Source organism: Pelophylax lessonae (genome assembly GCF_965119305.1).
Source record: "Pelophylax lessonae genome assembly, chromosome: 2".
Lineage (NCBI taxonomy): Eukaryota > Metazoa > Chordata > Amphibia > Anura > Ranidae > Pelophylax > Pelophylax lessonae.
In genome coordinates, this window is record NC_138769.1 from 290,515,675 (window position 1) to 290,542,135 (window position 26,461).

The 26,461-nt window shown below is 43.4% G+C and overlaps 1 protein-coding gene across 1 annotated transcript in view; it reads left to right on the top strand.

Annotated features, from left to right (window-relative positions):
* The window catches only part of SORT1 (sortilin 1), a 252,133-nt gene that overhangs the window by 93,913 nt on the left and 131,759 nt on the right, over positions 1-26,461 (top strand). The window contains exons 6-9 of the mRNA XM_082244645.1: positions 21,759-21,832; positions 21,925-21,977; positions 22,055-22,191; positions 22,528-22,675. Of these exons, the coding sequence (XP_082100771.1) occupies positions 21,759-21,832; positions 21,925-21,977; positions 22,055-22,191; positions 22,528-22,675 (412 nt within the window). The remainder of the gene's footprint in view (positions 1-21,758; positions 21,833-21,924; positions 21,978-22,054; positions 22,192-22,527; positions 22,676-26,461) is intronic.

Genomic DNA, 26,461 nt, shown 5'->3' on the forward strand with positions numbered 1-26,461 from the left:
GAACTCCTTCCGGCCGTTTTTGTGGACAGTGATATCCACAGACGCCAGCCTGTCGGGCTGGGGGGGCATTCTGGGCAATCTGTCTGCTTAGGGCACTTGGTCGGAGGAGGAATCCTCCCTTCCGATAAATGTCTTGGAACTGCGAGCGATCAGACTGTTTGCTCCGTTGGTCGGATCATCTTTGGGCCGCCCTGTGCGTGTGGAGACGGACAACGCAACTGCGGTGGCTTACATCAATCACCAAGGGGGCATCAGGAGTGCCCGGGCGGCCCAGGAAGTGACCAAAATTCTGTCTTGGGCCGATACGCAGGTCCCGGCGATTCCGGCAGTTCACTTTCCAGGTGTGGTGAATTGGCAGAGCCGCCAGACCCTGGACCAGGGGGAATGGTCCTTAAGCCCCGTACACACGTACCGATTGTCGGCCGTAAATATTCGGCCACCGAACGATCGGCCGATTGTTGGCTTGTTAGTATGATGCTTCCGACAACCGACAGCGCATTTTCGGCCGAACAGAATCGGGTGTGCAGGCATTAAAATTTTTGTTGGCCAACACCAGAACGGCCGATTGTTCGCCAGTCAGTACAGATTTCGGCTGACAGACAGCAGATTTGGAAGACTGGGCATGCTCAGAAACTAAAAAAGACAAGGAAAGTTAACCATCACATGACATAACTTCTGCAGTCGGCTGTTGTTGGCCGACAAAATTCGTGTGCAGTCTTTTTCAGTTTTCAACACACGACAGCCCTGAACAAAAGACGGCCGATCGTTCGGCCGACGATCAGTACGTGTGTACGGGGCTTTACACCCGGAGGTGTTTCGGATGCTGTGTGCGCGTTGGAGATCCCCGGACATGGATCTGTTCGCGTCTCAACTAAAAAACAAGGTTGGAAGGTTCGTGGCAAGAACACGCGATCCTCTGGCAGACGCCTCGGATGCGCGCTGGTGGTGCCTTGGAATCGGTATAGCTTGATTTATGCCTCCCCCCCCCCCCCCGATTCAGTTGTCATCCAGGTCCCTTCGAAGGTTGGTCTCGGAAACGAAGTTGGTGATTCTGGTGGCCCCGGACTGGCCGCGCCGGTCTTGGTACGCGGACATCATGCAACTGGTTGTCGAGCCTCCCTGGCGGCTTCCGTTACGAGACGATCTGCTGTCTCAGGGGCCGATCTTCCATCCTGCTTTACAGTCGCTGGCTTTAACGGCATGGCTGTTGCAAGCCAGGTCCTGAGAGATCGGAGTCTCTTGCCGCCGGTCATTCCTACCCTACTCAAGGCTAGAAAGGCCTTGTCCGGTAAGATCTATTACCGTACCTGGAAGGCTTATTTCGCCTGGTGTGAATCGCAGGGTTTCCATCCTCGCTCCTTTTTGGTGGCAAGGGTGTTAGCCTACCTGCAATCTGGTGTGGACCAGCGCCTTGCGCTGACCACTATTAAGGGTCAGTTATCTGCGCTGGCAATCCTTTTCCAGCGCCCTTTGGCGTCTAATTCCTTGATCCGCACCTTTATTCAAGGGGTGCGTCATCTGGCTCCCCCTAGGAGAGCGCCTTTACCTCCTTGGGACCTGAATTTGGTCCTGTCCGTTTTTCGCAAGGTCCTCCATTTGAGAACATCGGGGAGATTCCTCTGCCTGCGCTGTTATGGAAAGTCGCTTTTCTGGTGGCGATCACATCTGCTCGCAGAGTGTCGGAGTTGGCGGCCCTGTCTTGCCGCTCCCCTTACCTGGTTGTTCATAGGGATAAGGTGGTCTTGCGACCTCACCAATCTTTCCTTCCAAAGGTGGTATCCGATTTTCATCTTAACGAGGACATTGTCTTGCCTTCGCTGTGTGCGAATCCTAAGGAGTTTGCTTTGCATTCCTTGGATGTAGTCTGGGCGATCAGGGTATACCTGTCGTCTACTGAATCTTTCAGAAAGTCGAATTCTCTTTTTGTCCTTCCTGAGGGACCTCGGAAGGGTATGGCTGCGTCTGCGGCAACCATTTCTAAATGGATCAGTCAGACGATAGTACAGGCCTATTCGATTAGGGAACGGGTGCCGCCCTTCCCTGTCAAGGCGGACTCTACCAGAGCGGTGAGTGCGTCCTGGGCCTTCCGCCATCAGGCGTCAGTGGCCCAGGTGTGCAAAGCGGCGACTTGGTCGTCCGTGCACACCTTTTCCAAATTTTACAAACTTGATGTTTTGGCATCGGCAGATGCCTCCTTTGGCCGCAAAGTTCTGTGTGCGGCAGTGCCTTGAGGGTGACATGGCGTTTAGCCTGTCCCCGCCTGTTGGGGTTTTTCCCCCTTTTGTTAATTTGCTTTCCTGGGTTTGTTCGCTCCTGGTGAGCTTTTCTGTTACCCTACGTTTTACCTTTCTGGTTCAGATAAGGTTCTTTTCTCTAACCTGGGTGCTGCTTGCCGGTTGCTTGTGACGGTTGCGCTTCCCACCCCTCATGTCTACGCTGCTTTGGGACATCCCATAAGTGAAGACTGTATGAGTGGGCGGCGACTGTCAGAGGACGTAAGAGAAAATAGAATTTTTGTAAGAACTTACCGTAAAATTATTTTCTCTGAGTCCTCTGACAGTCGCCGCCCCCACCCCTCTTTTTTGGGGTTCTTGGACTATCTACTGCTTGCTACCAAACTGATTTGGGAATGCTGCTAGCAGGAGGTATTGGACCAGAGGGACAGCCCCCTATAGGTGTGTGTATGCAAAGTGTTTTGCGAATGTTTATAACCAATTCTTATGCCTAGCTTGCTCCTGTGGATAAGACCAATACCCATAAGTGAAGACTGTATGCGTGGGCGGCGACTGTCAGAGGACTCGGAGAAAAGAATTTTACGGTAAGTTCTTACAGAAATTCTATTTTTTCCCTTTTATTGAAAGGTTTCTATGCCCCACTAGTTCCTCTTTACTTTCAAACTCTTCAATCAACTTCTTCACTGCCTTCCTACTACAATAGGAACAGTGCATCCGGATTGGTGTAGCCTCAGTAAAACTTTGGGAACCATACCTGGACCCTGTTCTTTTGGCTGTGGATCCTGTAAGGGCGCTCACCCCAGTACTTGTGCAATGTATGTAGTTTGCCACAGGGTGCAAAATAGGTCCAGAGCCATATTCCATTCCTAGGTTTCCCAGACCCGAACGACCTCTCCAGGGGTATGCCTACTGTGACAGGCAAAGCCTAGAAAAGTAAGAAAGGTTTGTGTTATCAGACCATTGCTGTAACCCGTAGCCCTATAGCAAGTATGAGACCTAATATCTCTACTACTAGTATAGTATTTATAGCGATATTAAAGCCTTGTTTATGTTTTATAAAATAACAAAACATGCAGAGTTGTATAAAGTACTCGAAACTTATACTTGAGTAAAAGTACAAGTGCTCGATCAAAAAGTGACTTGAGTAGAAGTACTAAAGTATTCAACATTTTTTGTACTTAAGTATTGCAAGTAGTTTTTTTTTTTAATTTTGCTACTCAAGTACTGAAAGTAAAAGTACAAGTATTGTGTTATGTAGTTATTAAAGAAAGAAGTCAAAAGTTTGAACATCATATTGTTTTTTATTATTTCAAATGGAGCTTTTATTTATACATACAGTAGCATTTATTTTTGTATGCGCTGATAATACAAATGTTTTGAGCTTCATGAAACCTGCCATCTACTGTTCTGGCAGTGGTAATTTTTATAATAGGAACGAGTAACTATGCAGCACAAAAAAAAATATTGGATTAGAAGTATTGAAATCATCGAAAAAATGTAGTGAAGTAGGAGAAAAAAATTCTACTCTAGGAAAGTACAGATACCGCCTTTCGGTACTTAGTAGTGAAGTAGTTCTACTTAGTTACTATACATCTCTGCAAACATGGTATGACTAGACTAAAGAAATCGGCGCTAAATCCTAAAACCAAATCACCATTGCTGCTGTTCAAAAAAAATAATACATAATCCATCATAAATCGCAGCGCAAAACAGGGCAAATAAACTAAAAGTAACAAATGTGACAGGTGAAATTTCAAAACAAATGATTGATGCAAGCAAGCGCTCAGTGAAAGTCCAAGGAAAAGTTCCAATGTTGGTCCAGATAAAGTGCTAAAGTGCCTCACAACTTCAAATTCGTGCAGTGAACTGTGCTGATCCCCCTTCTTTTGCTTGCACTTACCCAAAGATGTGGACCCCTCAGCCATATTGCATGTGGGTCTAATGGGCTGTATATGGTAAGTGGGAGGATGTCACATCTCGTGTATCTTGTAGCTTGGCATTCATAAATGGAGAAGAGGGATTACCAATAGTGTAATATAGCCTTGTTTATTATTAGAAATGATTAAAATGACACTTGGTGTCGCAGACAAAGTATCACATTGGGTAAAGCAAAAAATAGCAGGGCAGTCAATCACTCAGTCCGAACCGCGAGGTGGGCATGGGACGCAAACATCCACTTGTGTTCCACTGCTTAGCCGGACGTTGCGTCACTGAGGAAAATGAATCTATGACGAGGATTTGAGTTCCTCAGTGACGTCACGTCCGGCTAAGCGGTGGAACACACGCAGAAGTTTGCGTTCCATGCCCACCTCGAGGGAATGGACTCAGACTGAGTAATTGACTGCCCTGCTATTTTATGCTTTACACAATGTGATACTTTGTCTGCAACACTGTAAGTGTAATTTTAAAATTGTAATCATTTCTACTAATAAACAAGGCTATATTACACTATTTGGTATTCTCCATTTGAGTGTCAAGCCACAAGATACATGAGATGTGACATCCTCCCACTTACCATATACAGCCCATTAGACTCACATTCAGTATTGCCAAGGGGTCCCCATCTTTTGGTAAGTGTAAGCACAGTTCACTGCATGAGTTGGAATTTGTGAGGCATTGGACCAACATTGAAACTTTTTCCTTGAACAAACATGTTATACTTACCTGCTCTGTGCACTGGTTTTGAACAGAGCAGCCTGGATCCTCATCTTCTTGGGTCCCAAGCTGGTGCTCCTTACTTCTGCCGGGTGCCCCCACAGCAAGCAACTTGCTCTGGGGGGCACCCAAGCAGGTGCGCTCTTGACCTGTGGCTCTGTGTGTCCATTCACACATGGAGCCATTGCTCAGCCCGGCCCCCTCCATCCCCTGATTGGCTCACTGGCTCTGACAGCAGCTGGAACGAATGGCTCCCGATGCTGCCAAAAGCCAATCAGGCGTGTAAATCCCTGGAGAGGCAAGGCTCTTGTGGACATCGATAGATTGAGAGTGGGCTCAGGTAGGTATTAGGGTTGCTGCTGAACACAAGGTTTTTTTTACCTTCCTGCATAGAATGCAGGAAGGTAAAAAAAACTTGTGCCTTTACAACCACTTTAATGATATTTTTAGGAAACCAGGAATTTTTGTTTAACTATATGTGCTTGTTTGAGTGTTTTTAATCTTTAAAACTTGGTGGGAAAAAAAAAAATCACCATTCAGAGGATAAATTTTAGATTTTAGGATGACCAGTGTGTTACATCAACACTACAGGTCACACTATTACCATGAACTATCATCCAGAGTCCTTATAAAGCATTTGGACGATTCCCCCTGCCCCTTTTTTTTTGAGTACTTGACTACAGCATTGTCAACACCTGGGTTGCTGTGTATCTTTCTCTGGACATTCTTAGTCACATTGGACACTGTGCACAGAGCTGTGAACATGCTGGTACCTGAGCCAGCTAATGAACAGGTAATTCCCTATAGTCTGTTTTAAAAGCTGCTCAAAGGACCATCCCACTGAGACGTGTGACCTCGCTACATACTCCCCTACTGTTTTGGGGAGTGGTTCACGGATATCCTCTGAGGAAACCGAGGCCTGTATTTTTGATCCTGTGCCTCCTATTTCCACAGAATCCTCCTTAGCAGCTTGTAAAGCTTTGCTGCCTATGTCTGAGACCTGCATTGTATTTACCAAGCCTTTGACAGTCTGAACTGGATATGTCTGTATGCTTGCAATGATGCTTGCAGACATTCGATTACAGCCATCTTTGGGTAAAACCTAGTTATAACCCTACTAGGCCCTTATCTCTGTGTCCAAGGCATCTATCATCTCTGATTCAGAACATATACAACCTACTCATGTAGAGACTGTATTTGACCAGGTTCCTGATGATTCTGAAATATTGTTCCGAACCTGATTGACTGTAGTAAATTTTTCTATGCATCTAAAAAAAATCAAGCTGCTCAAGATGTGACCCTTTTCCTTTAAGATAGGGAATTCCTTAACTTTTGAAAATTGTGATTTTATGTGCTCAAAATTCGCTACACATGTGAAATTAATATGTATAAACCTATATTATCTGTATCAAAATATAGCTAAATCACAACACGCCCCAAGTGAAATCATCAACAAATATTCATATATACAGTGTGTCTATCAGGAAATAGACTGGCATAAAAAAATGTCCAAAAGACAATAAAATCCTCCAGTAACAATCGATCAATCCCAAATAAATGAATACTCTTGCCACCTCTGTGTGTAGTAAAAACAAAAAAAACAGGTGCTCAAAAAATATCCACCACCGGTGTTCACTAGCAGCTCACCTCCAGCTTTAAATCCTGTTTTACCAGGAAGTCAAAGTACACTGTCCCCCTTTGGAATAATCAAGCTCAGTCTGGATGAATGGATGTCCCTGGATCTATCAGGATCCCACTCCCTTTATTCAGGTGCTTGTATGATAATCAGCCATATAAAACAAAAGCAAAGTATCTAGGGGACATACTAAAACATTTAATGTGAAAATGGCTTAATGTGTAATAAAGTGCCTAAACCATAATCTATTGCCCTGAAACTTTGCACAGACTTTTTTAACTTTGCTAATATATCCTAGAAGTTTCATGTATTTTGGTCTTCCAGGAGGCAAACAAGGGACATTAAGCTTGTTTTTTGGGGAGCTTAATGTGGCTTAACGTACAAAAAAGAGCTTAGATGTTGAAAAATTGAATTTGGATCTTACATTGGAAGGTTAGTAGTCGTGTCTGCCACCATCCCAAGAAATGTTTGTAGTTTGTGGTGCCTCAATTCAAAAGTGGGATTTTAAGGACAGGAGTAACAGGGGTAAGCGGTAGTAATGCAATAAGTAAAATTTATTTACAAATAGTATAAATGATATGAATAAATTATGTACAAACTTTCAAGGTGAAAAATGGGTAAAGGCCCATTGTGCCAGTGAAAGAGGAAAAATTCAGGTGTGATAACAAGTGACAATTAAGTGACTTGAATTGGTTATAGGTGGTCCTGCTCTGCTGATTCTCGTGTCAAGCGACCGGAATGGATGCAGAGGAGGTATCCAATCGGTTAATCCGACATGTTTCGGCCAACTGCGGCCTTTATCAAGGATGTGTCACCGATTCTAAAATCAAAAAGTGGTATCAAGTAATGGCAATTAAACTGAAACATAATTGTAGTGCCAAAGAACGCACAATATATACGTTACATACATGTTGTATATGTCCACTTCCTAAGGTTGAGCCTCCCCGGAGTTTCTCCAGGAGCTACGGGAACAGGATGCTGTGAGGGTGAAATAAGTGGGTAGCTGAGTATAGGGAAGGGGGGGGATTACTGGTTTGCTGGTGAATATCCTAAGTAATAATTACTTGCTAGGCGGAAAAGGAATCCAATGTGAAGTTGGATATTCATCAAAACTTCCACATGGTTGAGGATTGTTCTGTGATCTAGTAGGATACAGCATATAAAATTGCCAAGGGGGCGGCGTATAAATATATAGAGTATGGTATGCATATTGAACATGGTAAAAAGTTGGGACTAAAAATAAAGATAGCCCTTGGAGACTTGGTAGGAGAGATATCTGAAACTCTCCTCCAAGTCTAACTTACATTTAAGGAGATGGGTGGTAGGGTCACAGCATGAGGGCTCCGGGTCTGCCTTCTCCCTCGATCAGAGAGAGACTGACAGGCTCAGAGTGTTCCCCGGCCTATAAAGGCAGTCACGCATGCGCAGTGGTGCGCTGCGTGACTCTGTCTGGTATCGTCCGTGGCACAGTGTAGAGTGCGCCTGCGTGCAGCAAAGGCGCATCCCTAGAGACCGTGCGGACGTGCCAGTGAACTTCCCCCCCCCCTTCCCTATACTCAGCTACCCACTTATTTCACCCTCACAGCATCCTGTTCCCGTAGCTCCTGGAGAAACTCCGGGGAGGCTCAACCTTAGGAAGTGGACATATACAACATGTATGTAACGTATATATTGTGCGTTCTTTGGCACTACAATTATGTTTCAGTTTAATTGCCATTACTTGATACCACTTTTTGATTATTTTAGAATCGGTGACACATCCTTGATAAAGGCCGCAGTTGGCCGAAACATGTCGGATTAACCGATTGGATACCTCCTCTGCATCCATTCCGGTCGCTTGACACGAGAATCAGCAGAGCAGGACCACCTATAACCAATTCAAGTCACTTAATTGTCACTTGTTATCACACCTGAATTTTTCCTCTTTCACTGGCACAATGGGCCTTTACCCATTTTTCACCTTGAAAGTTTGTACATAATTTATTCATATCATTTATACTATTTGTAAATAAATTTTACTTATTGCATTACTACCGCTTACACCTGTTACTCCTGCCCTTAAAATCCCACTTTTGAATTGAGGCACCACAAACTACAAAGAGCTTAAATGTTAACCAATTTCCCCCAAACTTCACACAATAGAAGACTCTATTGATGCTAAGATAGTCTGAAAATGTTAGCTCATTTGGTAAAACAAACAGTTATTGTGGATCATAGGTTTTCACACACAGGATGGCTGCTGTGCAGCTAGGTAAACCTTCCCCACTCTCTAACACGGTGCTAACACGCTGCTAGCTAACACCGCTTATCACCGAGCTGGAGTCAACACAACATGGTTTACTAAACAGCCTCACGGCCGGTGTAAAAATTGGCAGTGTTAGAGCGTGTTAGGAGAACAGTGATAATGCAAGAATTAACACCGGTTACTAAACGTACACCTAAGCAATTTTTTTACAATACTAAAACGTTTAATGTCCACAGCTTAATGTAAAAAGAGCTTAACGTACCAAAATTTGCCTAAACCTCAACCAATTGTCTTGAAAATTTGCACAGCCCAAGTTCTGCACTTCCCTAAGCTATCCTGGAGGTTTCATCGATTTTGGTCTCCCACATGGAAAACTGGGGACATTAAGCTCTTTTTTTGGGGAGCTTAATGTGGCTTAACGTACAAAAAAGAGCTTAGATGTGAACCAGTTTCCCCCAAATTTGGCACAATAGAAGAGTCTATCTATTCCAACATATTCTGAAAATTTCAGATCATTTGGTAAATCACACCAAAAGTTATTCACATTAAGGTGTACGTTTAGTAACCGGTGTTAAATGGGTGTTAAGTGGTGTTAGGCTTTATCACAGAGAATCAAGGTGATAATTTCCTAAGACGTGTTTAGTAAAAGGAACCAAATATCACGTCTCTTCACCTTACGGTGTTCTCTGTGATAACTATAGTGTTAGTATAGGAATGTACCTGTTTAGTAACCCGTGTTAGCTCAGAAGAGTCCTAAAACCAGTGTAAACTTGGTGTTAAATCTCCTGAATTTAACACCTAGTCAGACCAGGTGTTAAGGCCTTTTTTTCAGTGTAGAAGAGGAATTTCACTGCTCATTGTGGTCAGTAAGTGCTTCAGGACAACACTATTGTAGACTGCAGGGTATGTGTTCATCTAGAACCCTGTGTCTGCAGCATTCACATATCACGCATATATAATGGCAGAGCAGAGTTCACATCTATGCTGAGAAAGGAGAGCAGTAGACCTCAGTGGTTGGGAAAAAAAAAAATAAAATAAATAAATATATAAATATATATATATATATATATATATATATATATATATATATATATATATATATATATATTAATGTATGCCTTAGCATGTCTGATGCTTGGCAGCTGACACGTAGGATTGATATGTACTTTTTCTAAGGGCCGATTCCCACCATGCCAGCACATGAATCGCACAGAAATGCACTGTGAGTTACTGTGCGATCAGAGGGCATGCAAAATGCATTCCATTTGTGATCTGCAGTAGGTGTCAATAGAAAGGTTTGCCCGCACTGGATCGCATAGTACTATTGTACCATGCCATCTGGTTACAGTGCGGTTTAAAAAGTAGTGCACACACTACTTTTGGTGGAGCGTAGTGTGATTTTAGCCCATTCAGGGCCGGTTCATACTATGCCTACACAGAAAGGAGCTGTGCGATTTACATGTGGTTCTGTGCAGTGCGATTTTAGCCCATTCATTTTGAATGGGCTAAAATCGCACCACGCTGCACCAAAAGTAGTGCATTCACTACTTTTTAAACCGCACTGTAATCAGATCTTTTGGACCATGCAGTCCTAATCGCAAAGGAATGCACAGTACATTTCTGTGCAATCATGTGTGGCATTGTGTGAACCAGCCCTAAAAGAGAAAAAGAAATGTGTCTGGAAATGAATGCATTTAGCTAAGGTGGGAGGGATGGCAGGGTAATATTAAAAAAAATCTTTATTATTTTAATAAAAGTGTGTATAGGTTTTAAGTGTGTTGTTGTTTTTTTTTTTTTTTTATTGGCTATATTTAACCCCATAACTCAGTTCTAAGGATTAACTTATGATCCTTTAGGGTGGAGGATGGTAGAGGAATAGTAGTTTTAAAAAAATAATATATGTAAATTTATATTTTAGAATATTAGTCAGGGTGTGTATGTGCTTTTACATGTGTTTATTTTTTATTTTTAACCAGCTCTGAGAAACATTCAATGTTCGTTTACTGTGGATCATAGGTTTTCACACACAGGATGGCTGCTGTGCAGCTAGGTAAACCTTCCCCACTCTCTAACACGGTGCTAACACGCTGCTAGCTAACACCGCTTATCACCGAGCTGGAGTCAACACAACACGGTTTACTAAACAGCCTCACAGCCGGTGTAAAAATTGGCGGTGTTAGAGCGTGTTAGGAGAACAGTGATAATGCAAGAATTAACACCGGTTACTAAACGTACACCTAAGCTATTTTTTTACAATACTAAAACCTTTAATGTCCACAGCTTAATGTAAAAAGAGCTTAATGTACCAAAATGTGCCTAAACCTCAACCAATTGTCTTGAAACTTTGCACAGCCCAAGTTCTGCACTTCCCAAAGCTATCCTGGAGGTTTCATAGATTTTGGTCTCCCACGTGGAAAACTGGGGACATTAAGCTCTTTTTTTGGGGGGAGCTTAATGTGGCTTAATGTACAAAAAAGAGCTTGGATGAAAACCAATTTCCCCCAAACTTGGCACAATAGAAGATGCTGTCTATTCCAACACATTATGAAAATTTCAGATCATCTGGTAAATCACACCAAAAGTTATTCGCATTAAGCTATTTTTTTTACAATACTAAAATGTTTAATGTCCACAGCTTAATGTAAAAAGAGCTTAATGTACCAAAATGTGCCTAAACCTCAACCAATTGTCTTGAAACCTTGCACAGCCCAAGTTCTGCACTTCCCTAAGCTATCCTGGTGGTTTCATCGATTTAGGTCTCCCACATGGAAAACTGGGGACATTAAGCTCTTTTTTTGGGGAGCTTAATGTGGCTTAACGCAACCAATTGTCTTGAAACTTTGCACAGCCCAAGTTCTGCACTTCTCAAACACCCTGCATGGAAGTCGTCCTCTCCCGCCCGACGCACGATCCCCCCGCTGGTCATCCTGACATGGAAGCCGACTTCTGCCCCACCGGTCACCCTGGCATGGATGACAACTTCTACCCTGCCGTTCACCCTGACATGGAAGCCGACTCCTGCCCCGCTGGTCACCCTGACATGGAAGCCGACTCCTGCCCCGCTGGTCACCCTGACATGGAAGTCAAATTTTCCCATGGGTTACCTAGTCATGTCCTCTACTCCCATCGGTCACCCTGGCATGGATGACGACTTCTACCCTGCCGGTCACCGTGCTTTGGAGGTCATGACTTTTATTTTTAACTTTTTTGACTTCTTGGCCCCCAGGGGGTGGAGCCAGCGGTGGCCTTGACGCGCACCCTTCCGGGTGACATCCAAAAAAGTGATCTCGGGACCCCTTGTGTCCAGAGACCCCAAGAGACCTAGAGGGGGTCCGGAACCCCTCGCCCACCGAGTTTCGAGTCTCTGCGACCTACGGTTCCGGAGATATTGACCGGCGAAGCCGAAACATTCATACCGCGAAGGTGGCGGGACGCTCCTGCTAATTGTCCGCCGACCGCTCGCTGCTTCCCTGGCCGCAGGGGGGCTCCGAGGTCCCGGTCGGTTCAACTCAAACCGGAGCTAGGGACACCAAAGCCTGAGGGTTATGTGGACTTTGGTCTCCCACATGGAAAACTAGGGACATTAAGCTCTTTTTTTGGGAGCTTAATGTACAAAAAAGAGCTTAGATGTTAACCAATTTACCCCAAACTCCATACAATAGAAGGGTCTATGTATTCCAACATATTCTGAAAATTTCAGATCATTTGGTAGATCACACCAAAAGTTATTCACATTAAGCTATATTTTAAATTCCTAAAACATTTAATGTCAACAGCTTAATGTAAAAAGAGCTTAACGTACCTAAACCTCAACCAATTGTCTTAAAACTTTGCACAGCCCAACTTCTGCACTTCCCATACCTATCCTGGAGGTTATGTGGATTTTGATCTCCCACATGGAAAACTAGGCACATTTTATGCTCTTTTTTTGGGAAGCTTAATGTGGCTTAATGTACGGAAAAAAAAAACTCCGATGTGAACCAATTTCCCTCAAACTTGGCAAAATAGAAGAGTCTGTCTATTCCAACATATTCTGAAAATCTCAGATCATTTGGTAAATAACACCAAAAGTTATTCACATTAAGCTGTATTTTAAATTCCTAACACATTTAATGTCAACAGCTCTATGTAAAAAGAGCTTAAAGTGCCATAATGTGCCTAAACCTCAATCAATTGTCTTGAAACTTGTCACAAATCCCAACCGCCCCCCCACCACCACCGCTATCATTAATCCCACCCCCCTCACCACCACTATCACAAATCCCACCCCCCTCACCACCACTGCTATCACTAATCCCACCCCCCTCACCACAACCACTGCCACTAATCCCACCCCCACTGCCACTAATCCCTCCCCCCCACCACCACCACCGCTGCCACTAATCCCACCCCCTCACCACCACTGCTACTAATCCCACCGCGTTCACCACCACTGCTGCCACTGATCCCACCCCCTTTAACCACCACCGATGCCACTGATTCTACCCCCTTAACCACCACCCCCGCTGCCCCTTATCCCACCCCTTTCAGCACCACCACTGCCACTCATCCCATCCCACCACCGCTGTCACTGATCCAATCCCACCACCGCTGCCACTGATCCAATCCCACCACTGCCACTGATCCCATCCCCCCTCCACTACTGCTGCCACTCATCCCATCCCCCCACCACTACCGCCACTACTTATCCTATCCCACCACCCCTACCACTGATTCCATTCCACCACCATCCCTGCCACTGATTCCATCCCACTACCAACGCTGTCACTCATCCCATCCCTCCACCACTGCCACTGACCCATTTCCCCCCACCACCATTGCCACTGTTCCTTTCCTCCTCACCATCGCTGCCACTCATCCCGTCCCCTACCACCACCAATCATCCCACCCCCACTGCCACTGCTCGTATCCCACCACCACCCCTGCCACTGATTCCATCCCACCATCACCTCTGCCACTCACCCCATCCTATCCCCCCACTACTGCCACTCATCCCATTCCATCTACTCCACCACTACTGCTGCCACTGAACCCATCCCCCCCACCTCTGCCACTCATGCCATCCCTTTACGGCTGCCACCTATTCCATCCCCCCCATCAACGCTGCCACTCATCCCATTCCATACTCCTATCACTAACATCACCTCTGCAACTCATGTCAATCCCATGCTCCAGGGGGCCTATACCTCACCCCTGTACACCTAGATAGGAGGGGCAGCGGGGCGGCATATAGAGGAAACAATCCCCCCCTCCTCTGCAGGAAGAAAATGTAGGGGATCAGTTCCTATATATGCCGCCCCCGCCATCCCTTCTATCCAGGTGTATGAGGGTGACGCATGTGGCTGGGTCACCCCAGGGGTCAAGGGGGCCCTTTACGGTTTCTTGCACTGGAAACCTAAAGGTCCTTGTTATGCCTCTGTTTGAAATGTGTGACATTTGGAGTAAATTGGATAGCATTAGGGTCCTTTCACACTTGTGATCCATTTTCCAGGCGGACCTGATCGGAAGCTCCTTTCACCCCTATGGAGCAGCAGATGTCAGCAGTGACATCTGATATGATCCGCCAAATCCAGACCGATGGAAACCCTATTTTCCATCCGTCTGAAGGATCGGATCGGATGAAAATGGATGGGCGATTTGTTTTCATCCGATCTCCCATAGAGCGGAGCTTTGATAGCTCCATCTCCATACAGTGAGCAGAGACAGAGCTGTCATTCACCTGCTCAACGGGGATCGGTGGATCCATCCCAGCTGAGCAAAAAATGGAGTCCGCCACTGTGAAAGGACCCTTAAAGTTATTTTTCGTACATTAGGCCAAATATAAAATATAGCTTAATGTGAATAACCTTTGGTGTGATTTACCAAATGTGAAATTTTCAGAATATGTTGGCATAGATAGTCTTCTAATCTCCCTAGTCTTAATGTCCCTATTTTACCTTGTGGGAGACCAAAATCCACTAAACCTCCAGCATAGGTTTGGGAAGTCATAGACCCTTCTATTGTATGGAGTTTCAGGGAAATTGGTTAACATCTAAGCTCTTTTTTGTACGTTAAGCCACATTAAGCTCCCCAAAAAAAGAGCTTAATGTACCTAGTTTTCCATGTGGGAGACCAAAATCGATGAAACCTCCCAGGATAGGTTTGGGAAGTGCAGAACTTGGGCTGTGCAAAGTTTCAAGACAATTGGATGAGGTTTAGGCACATTGATTCCTGGGAGCAATGACGTTCAGCTCCCAGGAATCATTGCAAGCCAGGAAGTGATGAATCGCCGTGGCCGCCGAGGGGAGGAAGAGGAAGTAAGGTAACACGGAGCAAAAAAATGGAGGTAAGTATAATTTTAGGGTGGAACTCCGCTTTAATATCCCTAGTTTTCCATGTGGGAGACCAAAATCAATGAAGCCTCCAGGATAGCTTTGGGAAGTGCAGAACTTGGGCTGTGCAAAGTTTCAAGACAATTGGTTGAGGTTTAGGCACATTTTGGTACATTAAGCTCTTTTTACATTAAGCTGTGGACATTAAACATTTTAGTATTGTAAAAAAAATAGCTTAATGTGAATAACTTTTGGTGTGATTTACCAAATGATCTGAAATTTTCAGAATATGTTGGAATAGATAGACTCTTCTATTTTTCCAAGTTTGGGGGAAATTGGTTCACATCTAAGCTCTTTTTTTACGTTAAGCCACATTAAGCTCCCCAAAAAAAGAGCTTAATGTCCCCAGTTTTCCATGTGGGAGACCAAAATCGATGAAACCTTTAGGATAGCTTTTGGAAGTGCAGAACTTGGGCTGTGCAAAGTTTCAAGACAATTGGTTGAGGTTTAGGCACATTTTGGTACCTTAAGCTCTTTTCACATTAAGCTGTGGACATTAAACATTTTAGTATTGTAAAAAAATAGCTTAATGTCAATAACTTTTTGTTTGATTTACCAAATGAGCTAAAATTTTCAGATTATCTTAGCATCAATATAGTCTTCTATTGTGTGAAGTTTGGGGGAAATTAGTTAACATCTTAGCTCTTTTTTGAACGTTAAGCCACATTAAACTCCCCAAAAAACAAGCTTAATGTCCCTAGTTTGCCTCCTGGAAGACCAAAATAGATGAAACTTCTAGGATATATTAGGAAAGTTAAAAACTTAGTCTGTGCAAAGTTTCAGGGCAATTGATTATGGTTTAGGCACTTTATTACACATTAAGCTACATTAAGCCATTTTCACATTAAATGTTTTAGTATGTCCCGTATCTAGTGCTCTCTGTAAAAACAAACTTATTATAACACACAAACTAAGCTCACTCACATTGAGCAGCACTGTGAGCCGTGCCGGCTTTATACAGCATGAAATGCAATCCTCCAGCTTGCAGCCGTCCATATGAAAATGAACGTGGGTGAGATTCAGATGTCGGCTCCTGCGTCTTCAATTGACTGCTTCAGTGGGGTTTTATGTACATCTATAGGCTCACACGGCAGCTCAGTTCAACCCCTCCCCCCTCCACTCCCTCTTCACAGGCTTTGACTCACAGCAGCAGGAGCCAATGGCTCCCGCTGCTGCCTAATTTTTTGTGAAGAGAGAGAAGGGAGCTCACTATACCCAATACCACCTATAGCACTGCTCAAGGTGCTATGGTTGATGCGGTATCTTACAGAAATGTAAGGGTCTGATCGCCTCATACTTCCCTGCTTTCTGGATTAAGCATAAGAGATGCCGCACATCACTAGCTCAACAGGTAAAAAGAAATGGGAAAATTTAAATTAGAATAAAATAAAAAAAAATGTGGTGCTGCACCAGATCAATGTATTATCCAACAAGTAACTTGTGTGGATTAAAGTACATAGCTCTAATAATGGACTAATCCATAGTTACACACATAAAACAAATAATGCTAGTCTGTGACCCGTAAATGCAAATAAAGATCCAATGTAACTGTTAACAGCACCCATTATACAGTGATTCTAGGAAGGGGATATCTTCTAGTTGCTTCACTACAGGTGCTGTAAGGGTAGATGGCAACTCACCAAAGGTGTTTTGACCCCTTTTTTACAGGAAGTCAAAAACGCTGTATAAAGGACCAATTGGTTTCTAGGCTCATACCGTACAACTCCAAAGACCCCTCAGGATGTAGATGTAACCGTGCCTGCTTACCTTCAGAGCACCTGTGGTGAAGCAACTAGAAGATATATCCTTCACAGAATCACGCTGTTAATTGGTTTTGGGAACAGTCACATTGGATCTTTATTTGTACTTAGTACTTAGTCCTGGTGTCGCAAACTGACTAGTGGGCTAAACTTTTACGCCAGGACCTGGAGGGGAAACTGCTTTTCCCTGCCTTTGCGGAGCTGGCGAATCAGTTGATCCAGGGGCTACAGTTTTTGTGATGCTTCTTTGAATGCAGCTCCTTTTGATTTTAGGCTGGCTGTATCAGCAGTGGTCCTTCAGCATCTTGTCTGGCTCACAATGCTGGTCTGCGAACCAGACTTCTAAAAAGGCCTTATCTGATCTCCCCCTTTGTGGGGGATTGCCTGTTTGGAGCTTCCTTGGATGACCTCATTAGTAGACGTGGGCCATTCTTCTCGACTCATAAGAGGCCCTTTTTCGTCCCTCAAGGGATTAAAGTCCTTCAGGGCATCCCCCAGAGGTTTCAGGAGGACCTGGTCTGGCAAGCCACGAGGGGCTCTTCCAGAACTGCGGACAAGGCTTCCTCTGCATGAAGGGGCACCCTCACCCATATCTGGGGTGGGGGAACGTCTTTTCTGATTTCTAGATCCGTGGACCTCTCTGGTACAGGTCCACAAAGATCGAGTTTTGGTCTTTTCCTCCAGAAACGTTCTTCCCTTCCAACCTGCACTTGTCCCCAGATAGCTTACGTGGTCACTTTGGGGCAGTGCAAGACTTGTTACTTCATGGGGTGATTGTTCCGTCTTCGGAATGTTTTCAAGGGTTTTACTACGGCTTTTCACCGGTTTACAGTTCCCTGGAAGGAAGGCAAGGTACATCCAATTCTGGAACTCAAGGCGCTAATCCTTGTGCGGGTACAGAGGTTCTGAATGGAGTTCATCCGCATGGTAGTGGCATCCCAAACTCCTGGGGATTTTTTTCACTTCTATCGACATCAATGACGCCTACCTTCACATTCCAATATGTGCCAGTCACAAGCTTCCTCCGTTTGCAGTGGACAAGAAGCATTATCAGTTTGTGGCGTTTTTACCTTTTTTGTTCTCGCCTCTGCTCCTCGGGTCTTCACAAAGTGTTGGTCCCGGTGCTAGCATTGTTGGGACAGCGGGGGGTCGCGGTACTGGGGTACCTGGACGATCCTCTTCTGTGGGCAGAGTTTCTGACTGCTCTGATGGCCAACTGGAGATTGCTCTGCAAACTCTGAGTGAGTTTGGTTGGATTCTAAACTTTCAGACGTCTGCTTTTTGGTTCTGTTCACAAAAACTGGACTATCTGGGTCTGACTCGGGACTCTGCCTCAACCGGAGTGTTGAGGCAGAGTGGCAGAGTGCAGGAGGCAATTTAGCTTCTGTTCAGGAGGCGATCATCCCTCTGGGCTTGCATGCGGGTGATGGGCCTGATGGTGTCCACCCTCAAGGCGATCTGTTTACACTGTTCCACACAAGATCTCTGCTAAAGTGATTCTGTTAAAATGGGGCAGGATCCACGGGCTCTAGAAGTGGTTTCGTTCTCCGCCACTTCGACAGACAAAATCCATCAATGGCCAAATATTTGTTTTTGGCAGTCTTTTTTCAACAACTTTTGGCCACACACTCCCTGGTGCGTACCTTTTCTTTAGGGTGTCTGACATTTTGGTTTTTTCAGTGCGGGCTCTGTTGCCTCCCTGTAATCTTAATGTGGTGCTTTCAGCTCCACAGAAGCCTCCCTTTTAAAATATTCGGGAGGTTTCCCTGCTTTGCTTCCCCAGGTGGCTCTCTTTGGTGGCTATCCCCTCTGAATATCAGGAGCTGGGTCTGTCAATGACTGAAAGAGAAAATGGGCGTTTTGACTTACCGTAAAATCCATTTCTCTGATGTTCATTGACACACCACACCCACCCCTCTGTGGAGTTGGCTTTCTTCTGACACTGCTTGTAATAAAACTGAGTGCATATAGCAGAGTGTGGGTGTATACCCCTGAGGCTGCCCATAGGCGTATCAAGCTTTTTCCTGACTAGTGTCATACTCCTGTAGGGGGCAGTATAACCCAATGGTAAAGAAGAATCAGGAGCTGTGTCCGTCAATGCACATCAGAGAAATGGATTTTACGATAAGTCAAAAATCCCATTTTTATGTATGCAACTATGGATTAGAGCTATGCCCTTTATCCATACAGGTCACTTGTTGGATAGTACATTGATTATTTGGTGCAGCGCCACATCTTTATTTCCACATTTAGGGTGATTCATCATCTTATTTAAAGGGCAGCTATTCACACCTATTGCACATTGAGGGTGCCATCACCTTATTCTATCAAACAAAAGTGAACTACCTCAGTCTCCTCCTGAGCCCTGTCCATCTGGGCTTAGAGAGAGAGAGGGAGATGGGCATTGCACTGGATCAGGCTCAGATAAGCCTTTAAGGGGAGGCTGGGGGAAAAGCATCTTTTTAAAGGGATGTTTTTTTTTTTCTTAACGTAGAGAATGCATTAAAGCTGAACTCCAACATTTTTTTTTTTCTGTAGAACTGAATAAAATGATCAATCTCCGTATTGATCATACCTCTGTGCCATGTTGCTCTATTGTCTGCAAATCCTCTGATTCTGGGTTTAGCTGTGGCTTTGTACCATGTGACCTTCTGTATAGCCTGCTGTAGAGTCTATACTCTTCTGTAGTGTTTGAGACTGTGTAAATATTGTAACTTCCTTCACAGCTCTGATGGTGGGTTGGATGGAATACAGCCGACTAGTGTGAACAGGGAGAGTCCCCCCTCCCAGAGCCCAACGCTCTGTGAACTGATTAATTTATATATAAAAGGAAACTCCTCCAAAATCTCCCATAGCCCTTCCTATGAAGTCTTGCAGTACGCAATTTATTCTTTGGCATGCTGCAAGACAGGAATGACATATTTATGCAATGCTTTGCAGACTGATCTGCATTCGGATCACTCTTCAGAGAGCATTTGACAGGCGGTGAGGAGGAGTGATACAGCTCTTCATCACATATTTGAACCCCCTAAATGCTGCAGTACTGCACTGCAAACATGTACATTGTGTGCAATTGCAGTGTGGCACCATTTACTAGAATTGGTTGTGTCTGGCAGGCAGTAGTGCCCACCAAGCACAACAGGAATAGTACAACCATGAAGCAGAGTATCGCAGTTGTGGCATGTGCTCACTCCCAGGCACTGCCCCTTCAACTAAAAGTGGAGCAGTTGGGGATGGTAAAACCTTTTTAGTTGTGCTGCATTTTTACACCATTATTGTAAACCAGCCCGAAGACTGCATAGTTTTTTTTTTTTACAATCCCTTCAAAACCTTATTCATATGCCCCTTGAGAAAATGCATTATACCCTTAACAGTGCCATCTCCAAACCTCCTAGTTCTCACTCTAGGAGGTGCTTGCTTCAGTACAGCTGTAATATCTCTTAAGCTATTACTCTTTTGTGAGCCACAGATCCTGTAATCCTGAATTATTTAGGCTCACCCCACTCTAGGGCTTGCGTACTATGTTGCTTAGAGTCTATCTTGGGGTGTTCTAATGTAACTTTCTTATTCCCAGTACACTGTAATTTGGCCAGTGTGTATATAAGCCTGTCCGACAAAAGCTGGTCTAACTAGGTCGTTTGGTTGTCCCCTACATTCTTGAGGTCCATCATTTCTTAGTACTCTTCCCTTAGTGTTGCTACCTACTCTGCTCTGGAACCCCAAATACTTTGTTTGTGTCTTCCTTGTTTGTAGCATTTCAGATACTTGCCCCACATTTTTTTTTTCTTTATCTAGTCTTGTTCAGCCATTCATTCCTTCAAAATTCTTCTAGAAAGATTTACGCATCTGTCTCTTTTCTCAGTGGCTGTTGGATCTCTGAGTGGCCCCTCTGTTGGAATGCTTTTGGATGTCCCATATGCCTAAGACATGCCACATTTCTGTGTCCCCCAATGAATAAGGAATGTTAGGTTCTATTGAAGGCCATTTGGGGATACAGGTTCCACCCTTTGTTTAAGTGAAGCATGGTTAGGAACTGTTACATGGGGCGCTAGCTTTCAGTATTTATTTATTTTTTCTGTTTGCCTTTGTCTATCTACCATAGGCAGCTACATGTAACCAAATCTATGTAGGTATTACTACATTCCTGAGTCCCTCAATGGATTTCAGGAGAGTCTTCATTGTTGGTCTAAAGTATATGCATAGCCACTTTTTTCAGGTCATGTTTTTTTTTTTTTTTCTCTGTCAAGTGACGTTTCACTTAGCTTACTTTCCTGTGATGCAACGGGAGGTGATAGGAAGTTTAATCAAAATTACAGATAACGCCTAAACATTTGTCCCCCTAGTATTAAGTTTAGGATTTTGGATTTCCCCTCACTTTGTCTGGACAATATTCTCCTGTTCAATAGACCCAGCCATAACAAATAGAGGATATAACTTTTCCCCACTCTTTATTAAAAAAAAAAAAAGTATTGCCTTTGCCAATCACTTTACATCTTAAAAGACAATTTCTCAACTGTTATAGGCTACTGCATGTTAAAGGGTGAATACACTTTTTTATAGTAAGATTAGCTTCTATTCTTCACAACCCTATGTAGGCAAGTGTGGTTTGCACTACCCAGCCCATGCAGGGCAGGTACACCATTACTTTTTTTTTTTTTTTTTCTATTTCTTCCAGCAGCTCTTTAAATTACAGCATTTACAAATTGTTTTCCGTGAAGGTTAAATTCTGACCTTGGTATAATGGTGTAATCTGTTGGTATTTGCCATGCGAAATGAAGACTGTGGGAATGCATAATGATGGTTTGTTTGCATGTGCGTCTGAAGTACACCTTTCCTCCACTTTTCTTCTTTTTTCAGTATGAATTATGGATATCCAAGGATTTTGGAAATACATGGAAGAAAATCCATGAATCTGTATGCTCTGCTAAATGGTAAGAATAATGAATATTAGTGGTCAGCAGTGTCTCTAGTTTTTAAGAAAACCATATTTCTTGTGACAACTATATACTTTTTTTTTTTTTAGGGGACCCAGAAACATGATTTTGTTTACTGTAACATCCGCAAATGAATCTTGTTGTAAGTATAGTGTATTCTGTACATTTTTGCTGGTGGGCAAAAACAGACTGCTAAAATATCTGTATTTGTTTTTAAAGCTGACTGGTCTGAGGCATTTTGGTCCCTGACTATGAAAAGAACCTCCGACTTTGGTCAAACATTCAAAGTGCTGAAAGAACATGTCCATTCGTTTGGATTATGGGGTCGTTTTTTGTTGGCATCCGTGATGGAGGAGGTGAGAGCAGACCCATGTTTCATATAAATAAGAACAATGTCACAATGACGTGCCAGCAGCAGAATCACTAGAATTCAACTGACCATTTTCACTTACAAGATTACTCCCTCACTGCCTGAAAGGTAGATTCTTGATTTCTAGTGAGGGAGCAGTGACAGTGATACCTCACTATATTGTGCAGCAAGGAAGTGGCTATAGGAGTAGGTGAGATGATTCCTAACCAGAGTTGAATTGCTATATAGTGGATTTAAATCTGAGATAAAGGGGTTGATTTTATCAGTGTTTCCATCATAGAATGCAAATACTAACACCAAGGTTTGGATGTAACTGCTGCAGGACAGAATGAAGAGGAAGATCCAAGTATCTCAGGACCATGGCGATACATGGAACGTTGCTCAACTCCCATCTGTTACACATGAGCAGTTTTACTCCGTGTTGGCAGCCAATAATGACCTGATATTTATTCACGTGGATGATGAAGGAGGTGTGTACATAGAACTATAATATACATTTAATAAACCTGTATATAGAAAGCTTTTGTGCTCATGAAGTGAGGAGTTTTTTTTTTTTTTTTTTGAAGGCCAAGTGAGGGGGGTAAAGTGAGTTTCTGTTAGGTCAGCAATACAGAAAAAGGCAAGTGATGCACCTAATCTTCAGCATCACTTTTGATTATTTGGCCAGTATTCTCCTTCAGGTGGTTAGGAGTGCTTGTTGTCAAACAGTGAAACGTTCCCACTTGTTTAAGATAACTCCTATGAGCTTGTCCGATCCTTCAGGCTTGTATATGGAAGAGGAGCTGAGCAGAAAATACACACACATGCTGCGGTCAGCATTGGGCAAGCATCACAATGGATCTGGTCTGTCATTCAGCTCATGCTAGAACTATAGGCAAAATGTAAATACAGAGATGAAATGCATACAAGGGTGCTGCAGGACTGTATGGACAGAAATGCAAATCATTTGGAAGGTAATTCCAGATGATTTGTGTTTCTGTCCATACGAACCTGAGATAATTACAGCTTTGCCTTACAGCCCAGCAAGACTATTTTTTGCTGCTGCTTTGCTCAAGGTAATACTTGCAGGCCTTGTATCTTCCCCCAGCCTGTGACTTGGCATTGAGTGAAGAAGCAGCAGGCTAAAATGCTAATAGGAGGAGAGTGACAGATGAGCTTGTTTCTTGTTGACACATGAGCATTGTAGCCCAACTGATTGGCTCCTTGTGCTGCTTCTCCCTCTCCCAGTTTGAGCTTTGCTGTTGTGCTGCTTCTCCCTCTCCCAGTTTGAGCTTTGCTGTACATACAATTGCAAGAGATTTGATACCAATTGCTTAAACAAATATCATTATTTATTCATGGGGAATGCTCCATTCATTAGACCTGTGAGTATATGTTGCCAACTACAGAAGAACGCAAGTAGGTGCCCAGAAAAACTAAGAAGCCAGCAACTCCCATTTAACCAAAAAACCCCACCTGCAAAGCTTTTTTAATCCTAGTGTTCTAAAAGGGAGGACCCAACTTCTTGTTTTGTTAGCATTTTTTTTTTTTTTTCTGGGTTTGCATAGAAGTTTTTTTCCTTGCAAAGGTGTGGTGGCTTCCAGATTGATATGGCAGGTCATTTCACAGGGTAATGCCCTAATGCATAAGAAACCACTCTTTCCAGTCACTCTCTTTTCCAACGGAGCAGTTGGGGCATCACGGGTCTTCTAGAATGACCCAGTCTCTGAGGGCTTATGTTGTGAGACTGGTTGGGGTGAAGAACTGGGAACTGCCTCAACGTTTGTACTGTTGGGTGCCATTATAAACTATTGCCATCTTAGAGCTATAACCATTAAAGATGAGGGTGAAATTGCTGACATCCGTTAGGAGTGTTGGCACATTTAGTGCTCATTCTCCTGCCATGCCTCCTAAGGGAAGAATCTTTCCACTGCTGCTCCTTCTCTCGAATCGCCTCATCGATTTCCTGGACTCTGGCCTTGTTCCCCTGCCTGTCTTCAGGGATTTGGTCTCCTCCAGCTGCCTGTGACCCTTTTCAGCATCAGCTGCTTGATTTGTGAATATGCCAAGCTTTGCTTAATTTTGGTCCTTTTGTATGTGGTACAACATGTCTTTTATACACACACTGGGCAGTCTTGTTGCAATAGGTGGGTTCAGCACATACTCCACTGGTTCTAGGGCAAATACTGTCTCCAGAAGGAACTGAAGCCTGTACCATAGGTTTTGGGGCCCTTATTACTATAGGATTGTCTTGATCAGTAACTTGTAAAGCTTATGTGAGGTTCCAACTTTCCATGTGTTCACAAGACCTTGAACATCCACTATGGATTTATCAGTTTGTCCACTATTCGAACTAGAGGTGCACCAAATTTAAAGTTTGGTCCCGTAACCGAAAATGCAGGATGCACTTGGCCAAAAATGACAGTTTAATAAAAAAAAAAATGTGTGTGTGTGTGTGTGTGTGTATATACATTTTTTTTGTATTGTAATTTTTTGTGAAGAATCAACAAGTGGGACACAATCATGAAGTGGAACGAAATTTATTGGATATTTCAAACTTTGTTAACAAATAAAAAACTGAAAAATTGGGCGTGCAAAATTATTCAGCCCCTTTACTTTCAGTGCAGCAAACTCTCTCCAGAAGTTCAGTGAGGATCTCTGAATGATCCAATGTTGACCTAAATGACTAATGATGATAAATAGAATCCACCTGTGTGTAAACAAGTCTCCGTATAAATGCACCTGCACTGTGATAGTCTCAGAGGTCCGTTTAAAGCGCAGAGAGCATCATGAAGAACTAGGAACACACCAGGCAGGTCCGAGATACTGTTGTGTAGAAGTTTAAAGCCGGATTTGGATACAAAAAGATTTCCCAAGCTTTAAACATCCCAAGGAGCACTATGCAAGCGATAATATTGAAATGGAAGGAGTATCAGACCACTGCAAATGTACGAAGACCTGGCCGTCCCTCTAAACTTTCAGCTCATACAAGGAGAAGACTGATCAGAGATGCAGCCAAGAGGCCCATGATCACTCTGGATGAACTGCAGAGACCTACAGCTGAGGTGGGAGCCTCTGTCCATAGGACAACAATCAGTCGTATACTGCACAAATCTGGCCTTTATGGAAGAGTGGCAAGAAGAAAGCCATTTCTTAAAGATATCCATAAAAAGTGTCGTTTAAAGTTTGCCACAAGCCACCTGGGAGACACACCAAACATGTGGAACAAGGTGCTCTGGTCAGATGAAACCAAAATCAAACTTTTTGGCAACAATGCAAAACGTTATGTTTGGCGTAAAAGCAACACAGCTCATTACCCTGAACACACCATCCCCACTGTCAAACATGATGGTGGCAACATCATGGTTTGGGCCTGCTTTTCTTCAGCAGGGACAGGGAAGATGGTTAAAATTGATGGAAAGATGGATGGAGCCAAATACAGGACCATTCTGGAAGAAAACCTGATGGAGTCTGCAAAAGACCTGAGACTGGGACGGAGATTTGTCTTCCAACAAGACAATGATCCAAAACATAAAGCAAAATCTACAATGGAATGGTTCACAAATAAACATATCCAGGTGTTAGAATGGCCAAGTCAAAGTCCAGACCTGAATCCAATCGAGAATCTGTGGAAAGAACTGAAAACTGCTGTTCACAAACGCTCTCCATCCAACCTCACTGAGCTCGAGCTGTTTTGCAAGGAGGAATGGGCAAAAATGTCAGTCTCTCTATGTGCAAAACTGATAGAGACATACCCCAAGCGACTTACAGCTGTAATCACAGCAAAAGGTGGCGCTAAAAAATATTAACTTAAGGGGGCTGAATAATTTTGCACGTCCAATTTCAGTTTTTTATTTGTTAAAGTTTGAAATATCCAATAAATTTCATTCCACTTCATGATTGTGTCCCACTTGTTGATTCTTCACAAAAAATTAGTTTTAGATCTTTGTTTGAAGCCTGAAATGTGGCAAAAGGTCAAAGTTCAAGGGGGCCGAATACTTTCGCAAAGCACTATATATATATATATATATATATATATATATATATATATATATATATATATATATATATATATATATATATATATATATATATGTGTATATGTGTGTGTGTGTGTATATATATATATATATATATATATGTGTGTGTGTGTGTGTGTATATATATATATATATATATATATATATATATATATATATATGTGTATATATATGTGTATATATAGTGACGGTATGGAGGTGAGGTAGTAGATAATCGCTATATTTCACCTCGCATAC